Below are 7,808 nucleotides of genomic sequence, written 5' to 3'. Positions count from 1 at the left end.
TGGTTTACCAGACTCTCCTTGCATCATGCGTTTATCACATTTGGAGAGAACGAAATTTGAGACGATTTGAGGACACTAGGCGGCCACTCGTATGATTGTCACCGTCATAGTTGAAGATGTTAGACAATAAATTATTAGCAAAAACTTATCTTACTCGATTAGTTCATATGCATTATACAGACTATGGCGTATTCCTTGGTCTGTCAAGGGAGAAACCAATCCTTGAACACTGTTATTTTATACTTTTTTACCTTTTACTTAATAAATTTACATTTATCCAAAAGAAAAAAAATGAAAAAATACATTATTAGACACCAATAAAAGCATAAGACAACCCAACACTTGTGGGCTTCACATTTGTCTAAACACAAGCAAAATGCCTTTGTCTAAATCCTTACAAAAACCAACAACATTAGTTTTCCATCCCAACCAACTCATCATCATCATAATTGTTGTGACAAAGCATCAACACTTAAGAACATCTTGAAATGGATTGTTCCATACTACCAAACCTTTGCATATCAACCAACAAAGATGTACACTCTTTGTTTGTGGATGTTTTAGGCCTTGCTTCTAATAATCTAGACACTGATTTGAAAGTTGAACCACTGAATTATGATTCGATTCAGTAGTAGTGGAACCGGTTGTCGATCGAATGAATTTATACTGTACAATTGATTCAGTAATAAGGGTATTGACAAATTTGTTGCAAATAACGCTTTAGGTTATTTCTTGATTATTAAAAAAAATTGAATTTTTCTTACACTGTAAATGATCACAGCTTAAAAATCGTGGTAAATCAAAAATATTAACTACTGTTAAATTAAACCAAAGTAAAAATATAAATTTTTACCACGATTAATCAATATTCGTTATGGTTTTCAGTCATATATAGCCAAAATATTTGTCATGATTAATGTATTGGTTACACTTGCAGAAACAACAAATAATTTAAGGACATTTGCCGTAGTTTTATTATTATATTTTTTATTAAAAGATAATAATTATAATAATAAACCATTGAATAAATTTAATTTCTTGCAATTTTGCTATTTGATCTATTTCTGTCTATTTCATGCTCTGGGCCAAGAAAAGAAGGCCCATGAGGAATTGCTTATTGGGCTTTTAAGAGTCTTGAGGTGCAGTTTTCACTACACTTGTTTCTTTCTCTTAACAAAAGAATATGGCTCTGTTTGGTTTTATTTATTTTTTAGTGTAAATACTATTTTTTGTTCCTTAAGTTTTTATTTAAAATTATTTTAATGTTTCAAGTTATTTTTTAACTAGCATTTTTAAACTTTAGCCTTTGTCTCAATTTGGTGCCTCTCCCATTTTTCAATGAAAATGTGGCCGGATTCTGAATCTTTGGAGGGTAAAATGGTCAACAAGTTTAATTTTATCACTTTAGTCCCTTAAATTCATAAAATTATCAAATTAATTCTTTTTTCATGAAAATTTATTTTTTTTATATATTTTTTATGCTGATCTGTTGTAGTTATCTTATGTGAATATTAAAAACTTTGAACTCTTGTGAACATAATAATAATAATAATAATAATAATAATAATAATAATAATATATTGCTTAAATTAAAATAAACAGATTCTTTTTTTAGTAGTCAAACAACATCAAAATTATGAATAAATTTTATGAAAACATATCTAATATAAAAATATAATAAAAAAACCTAAGTCAGTAATTTTCTATTCCAAGGGGTTAAAGATAAGTTTTAAAAAGTTAAATTTTAATAATATTTATTAAATATTTAGATTTTCGAACAAAAAGTTTGTAAATTATACTTTTTAATTAGATTTTTTTGATAGATTTCATATATAAAATGGGACTATATATTTAGAAAACCTCTTAAAATGAATTTCATGTATATTTGAAATTCACCAAATAATCCAATTAAAAGTACATTCCACCAACTTTTTTTTCAAAATTATAGCCGTTAATATTTAATAATATTGTTAAGATTTAATTTTATTAGACATATATTTAACAACTAATATTAAAAAACCAACTTAGACCTTTTATATTTAATTTAAATATTTAATTATACCATTCAACATATTTGATTTAAATATTGATTCAGTATATCAACAATTCAACTTAATAAATATGTTCAAACGAGATTAAAAAAACAACAAATTATTATAAAAATAGACATATATATTGGAGTTCATCATCAGCAGTCTGAGGAGTTACAACAGCAGCAAACTGTGCATTTAGAGAAGCAAGAACAGCAGCTTGAGGTTGAGGAAGAAGCGTTGGATTTCTGGATAAAGGCTGAAGTTTTATACCAAACACGTTTTTCTTGTATTGTTGATTAATTGCTTACATAGAATGCCGCGTCATTTATTCGCATTTCTATTGGGCCAAGTGGTTACACGTGTTGTTAGTCTGTTAGTTTGTTATTGGTTAGTTAGCCGACGTGTCATGTATATATATTATGTCAGCTTCGTCTTCTTCCTTGTAATAACAGAAATTGCAGGGATATTTTACAGAAAATGGAGAACAGTTTCTTCTCCCAATTGTCTTCTCTTCTATTTGTTGTTTTGACTTTGGATTTCAACAACTCACATTTATGAAACTCGAACTCACAACTTTTTTATTGTGAAACCTCAACTTTATCAATCAAGCAATGTTGTCTTTTATTACAAATTCTATCTTGACAGGACATGTATTTTCATTACAGTAAAAAATTCATAAATGAAGTATTAAAAATGTGGACAGTCTACGAATGAATGCAACAACCAAAAACAGGGCATGTTTTTCTATTACAGATTACTTCTAGGACTGACCTAACACTGTCAAATTCATAAATATTATCGAAAAATAAAGCAAATTACTCGATAGAGATGAACTCATGAAAACTCATTTGAGCACGATTCGATCAGTAACCAAACCAAACTCAAAACACATTTTTCCAAGTTCGATACTAGTTCAGTTAAATTTGAACGATAATGCACTCGACATGATTCAGCCTTATTACATGCCTATTCGAGCCACAACCGATGTTTTTGCAGACCATGTAGGTAGTTAATTGTGGTATGAAAAAACACAATCCGCATCAAACGGACGAAAATGCCTTATTGGAATCAGATTTGGTCCGATCAAACCAATCACAGAACAAGTGTTATGTAAATGCCATATATTTAGTTATTTTTTCTTCAACTATACACAAATTACACTCAAATGTATTGCACTTACTATATAATTGATTCACGTTCGACCGAACCCAATCTAAATTAAAATTTACCCAAAGGAAGTATACCTTATCATCTCAAACTAAGCTGTCCTGAAGCAGAACACAAACAGCCGAAACAGAAAAGACAGAGTTTGAAGAGCAGCAGCAAAGACTGGAGAAAGATGGAAAAGAAGAGGAACAAGACATAACTCCAATTCATTACCATCTGATTGGAGTCCCTACAACAAATATCAACTGCAAAAAGAATTCCCATGAGGGATCACTACAAGTGCTAAGATATAAAGACAGTACTGTCCTGACCAATACATAAAACTTTAAGGACCTAAAGCAAGATTTAAGACGAAGCCGACATCCTAATCTTCGTTTATCGTTAAACTTCCTAGACTCTCACTCCTTGTTCCGTCTCCCGACTAGCTAAATTACAGTCATCTAAACCTCCTTCCCCCCCACCCAATGCATCACTGTACAAAGAACCAAAGAACCAAGAAATGGAAAAGAACTAGCATAAGATTAAAGGAGATGACAAGGAACATTTTCTGCTTTCGTTTCATGAAGCATTGGGAACGAGCTCGGGTGCTGCAGCTTGAGTTATGGGTCCGACCTTGCTTCTCATCTCGATGACTTTCTTGTGGGAGTTTGAGTGTAAAGATGGGACAAAGGTCGGGCTGGCAGCTGGACGGTACTCAGGGAACAATCGGCCCGACTTGTAGCGAACGCCGCAGGCATTGCATAGGGTTTTTGGGCCCATCGGTCCAGCCCTCCATTGAGGTGTCTTGGTTATCTCGCAGTGCAAGCATTTCCGCACTGCAGCTTGGGCTGGAGGGTCGTTGCGCGTTGCTGTCGGATCGGCAGGCAAAGTTATTTTGATCTTCTTGTGCTTCTTCTGTTCTGTTTCAGCTGGTTTTGGAACCTTCTTCTTAGGGGGCGAGTCGGCGAAATTATCAGATTCAGAGGAAAATCCCAGAGCAAAAACTGGTTGTGGAGTTTCGGTCTCTATGGAAGACGACGAAGGGGAGATCAGTTGAATTGCCGTGCGAGGATTGAAAGTTGGTGGGCGAGGACGCTTGCTCCGTGCACGTTGGGTGCCGCGATGACTCGGGCTGAGAGGCATAGTCTTACCGCCAGAGCAAGAACTACTGCTGCTGCTGCTCTCCAACACGGAAACTGGACTCGAGGTTCGAAATGGGTTGCGCGATGACTCCACGTCGATGGACAAGTTCTCTTTTCCGATCGTCAACCCTCCGCCCGAAAACGAATCCTCGACAAAAGTCGAAAGCCATTCCAGTTGGACAATATCCTCATACTGAAACAAATGACCGAGGAATTAGGTGATAGCTCATAGACAAAATTGTACATTATAAGTAAAACTAACTGCAGACAACAGATTCAGCAAAACTGGAAGGAAAAGAATTCCTCTGTTTGGCTGTTAACCTCACATGTATAAATGAATTCATCATATAAGACAACTTGCACTGGTTTAAGGATTATGTGGACCAAGTTGTAATGAAATTTGAATTTTGAACAAATTCCAAATTTGCCACCACCACATCAAAAAAGTCTTCTCTATCATATTCAAAACTGTCAATGCTCACCGGAACAGAGAGCTCGGCAGAAAGGTCGGAGGCGCAGTCGACATGGCTGCCGGAGAAAAAAGGGTCAGCATCCGGCAAGGCATCGTTCCACATGTTCGTAAAATCCTCGCAATCGCCCGAGCTAATTAAGTTACCATCACCACAATCATTGTCAGGTGGAAACTCAATCAAGTCATCCATCTGGTCGAAGAAGCTTCCGCAGTCAATTTCATCCACGAAATTTGACTCCATCTCTTCTCCACTATGTTTTCAAAAACTTTCCTGAAAGGAAAACCAACAAACACAATGTCAAAACTGAAATTTGGAAAACCACATGAAGACACAAGAACTATGTGGGACTTCATGAATTTTCCAGGGGGGTTTGTGGGGGGAGGGGGGGGGGGCTTTCTTGATATGATGACAATGCTTGCCAGCTTAGAAGGAGCTGGGGTCAAGCGGCGCATCTTAGAATAAAAGGCTGAAAATCTGAGTGTAAAGCAATTTTGGATGCTTGCTGACAAGAACCTAAAATCTTGACATAATTCACTGAGATTCTTAAATCTTTGTAATAACACAATAATCTTTAACAAGAAAAGTTACAGCAAATGTGAACACAGGGCTCATGTTAGACTCCATCGACACAAGAATTTATCATGCTTCAACCCCAAAACCAAAGAGGCTTTGCACAAACCTTGAAATTTTTGTGGCTGAAAGGCAAAGATTGCAAAGTGTTTGGAGCTCAGGGCACTGATGTTCCTGCAATTATAGGAAGGAAATGATAAGTAACAAAAGCACAGAGAAGGGCACAAGGGAAAATTTAATAAAGTAATAGTATTTATCAAGAATGGTAAAATTGCAGAAACCCAAGCAAATAATCAACAAAACAACACATTTTCAAGAAAAGTAACACAAAGAAGGCAAAAATGTAAACTAAAGATCACATCTTTGGGGCCTGAAACTGCAAAGACATCAAATGTTATACTTCTTCCAAGAACAATGAACATAAAGACTCAAACTTTCTCATCTTTTTCTTCAGCAAGAACGGAAAATACATGCAATGGCTGAAATTGCTGAACAAAATCCAAAATTCTTTGGGTAAAACAAAGGGGAAAAGATTGGCCCTTTACCTTCAATTGGCAACACAGAACTTCACATGTTAACAGGAAAAAAGGGATGTTAAAATTTGAAGTAGTTTGAATACACACACCAAACGTGTGAGCAAGCAAGAAAACTTTGAAGGAAAAACAGGTAGTGAGAGCAACAGTAAAGAAAAATGCAGAGCCAAACCTGTGATTAAAGAGCTTCCCCACCCAAAGAAAGAAATCCCACAATAATTCAATCAAGAAATTGGCAGAAATCTCTCTTACACTGGGCACAACTCCCAAGGCAGACAAAAGCCCAGTCTGATGAAACAGAGAAAGAGAGAAAGAACTCTGCAATGAGAAAAAGCCTCAGACAAGCGAAAAGGGACAACAACCACTATACTATACTATACTATCCCACTGTTCACTCAAACTGAATTATGTGTATGTATATATGTATCTATATGTGTGTGTTTTTCTTCTAAATCACTCCACCTCTAGAGAGAGAGAGAGAGAGAGAGAGAAGGGGGTTGAAATTGAAATCAAGAAATGGGGGAGTTTGAGTGAATATGAAGAAGAGAAAAGTGGGGCGGGGGGGGCGAAAAACGAAAAGGAAATACGGTAGGTGGAATTTCTTGCTTCATTGCAAGCTGTCTTTTACACTCACTCTTCACTGTCGTGATGTTTAAGTCTTTTCTTTTCATCCCCCCCCCCCCACCCCCACCCCACAGAAACGAGGGGTCCCACACGATTTCCACCGCTCTCTTCATCCCCATTCCCATGTTGGAACCATTTTGGTTTCTTTTCTCAGGGTTTTCGTTTTTGGTATACGCGTATACACACATGTACGCTGCATGGATGTGTAAATGCGTAGGTGTACACGGGTGTGGTCATGCTATACGCGTATTCCTGTGGAGAGGGTTTAAATGAATATTGTCTACAATTGGTATGCACCCCACGAATCCCGACCAGAATTCATGACTGCTGTGTAAATGTAAATTTTTTTTATTCCAATCAAGTCCAAGTTATATTTAGATATTAATAAGTAAGTGTAATATAAAGAAATAATATTTTTCGTTAGGATCTTTCTGCATTTAATTTCTATTAATTGTGGGAGTTAGTTCTAATCCTGTAATTTTAAAAAAATAATATTTTTTACTTTTTAACATTTTTCTATTAGATATTTTAACGAGAAACGCGTGATTGATAGAATTTTTATATTTTTTGTCTGTTAAATATCTCACGGACATGTGTCTTGAGATCAAAAGTGTTAATTTTTTAAAGTTATGGAACAAAAAATGAAAGGACCCTAATTTACTAGATGTAAAAATGCTATTTTTTCTATAATATATTTGTCATATGATTGGTGTATAATTTAGACAAATTACCTAATTACATGACAAGTATATCATATTTACTTGTGGTTAGTTCGATTTGTCCAAATTAACCTAAATTTGAATAACAATTTTCGCTAGAGATAATATAATTTTTATATCTGTATTTAGAGGAATAATATCAATATTAGAAAACATATTAAAGATTTAATTACCATGTAAAACTAATGGGTTTTTTTTATATATGATATTTAAGAATTTAATAAATCCAGGAAAAAGAAGAAATTACTTAAGAAATTAACTAGAGATTCAATTTATTAAAAAAAAAAAAAAAAACAAGAATGGCATTGATGACTGTAGTGATGTTTGCAATAACTTTTATTTTTTGTGGTAGAAATAAACTGTAAAAAAAATAATAACTTAAACAGTAGTTGAAGTTGAAATATTTGGAAAAAATAATTTAATTTTATAATTTTACTAATAAGTTGCAGAAATTATTAAAAAATTAATTATAACTTTTGATTTAAGACAACTCAATTTAAATAGTTTAAGAAACAAAAACTATTAAACAAAAATACTAATTTCAGTCATAGGTTGATAAGTATTTATT

At 34.1% G+C, this 7,808-nt stretch overlaps 1 protein-coding gene across 2 annotated transcripts; it reads right to left on the bottom strand.

The window, feature by feature from the left end:
* Positions 1-3,375: 3,375 nt before the first annotated feature.
* On the bottom strand, positions 3,376-6,465 carry LOC105161095 (GATA transcription factor 8). Of its 2 annotated transcripts, none has more exons than XM_011078670.3 (4): positions 6,070-6,465; positions 5,474-5,538; positions 4,804-5,064; positions 3,376-4,514 (listed from the first exon to the last, which is right to left on the bottom strand). In XM_011078670.3, the coding sequence occupies exons 3-4, from the start codon at positions 5,032-5,034 to the stop codon at positions 3,759-3,761; spliced, it is 987 nt and encodes a 328-aa protein (XP_011076972.1). In that variant the 5' UTR covers positions 5,035-5,064; positions 5,474-5,538; positions 6,070-6,465; the 3' UTR covers positions 3,376-3,758. The 2 variants fall into 2 exon arrangements, with proteins under 2 accessions (XP_011076972.1, XP_011076974.1); XM_011078672.3 differs by lacking the exon at positions 6,070-6,465 and adding an exon at positions 5,910-6,054.
* Between the last annotated feature and the right edge of the window lie 1,343 nt (positions 6,466-7,808).

This window comes from Sesamum indicum, linkage group LG4 (assembly GCF_026168435.1).
Source record: "Sesamum indicum cultivar Baizhima isolate 11 linkage group LG4, ASM2616843v1, whole genome shotgun sequence".
Classification (NCBI taxonomy): Eukaryota; Viridiplantae; Streptophyta; class Magnoliopsida; order Lamiales; family Pedaliaceae; genus Sesamum; species Sesamum indicum.
Note: the sequence above shows the minus strand (reverse complement) of the source record. Positions and strands in the feature narration are given on the sequence as shown.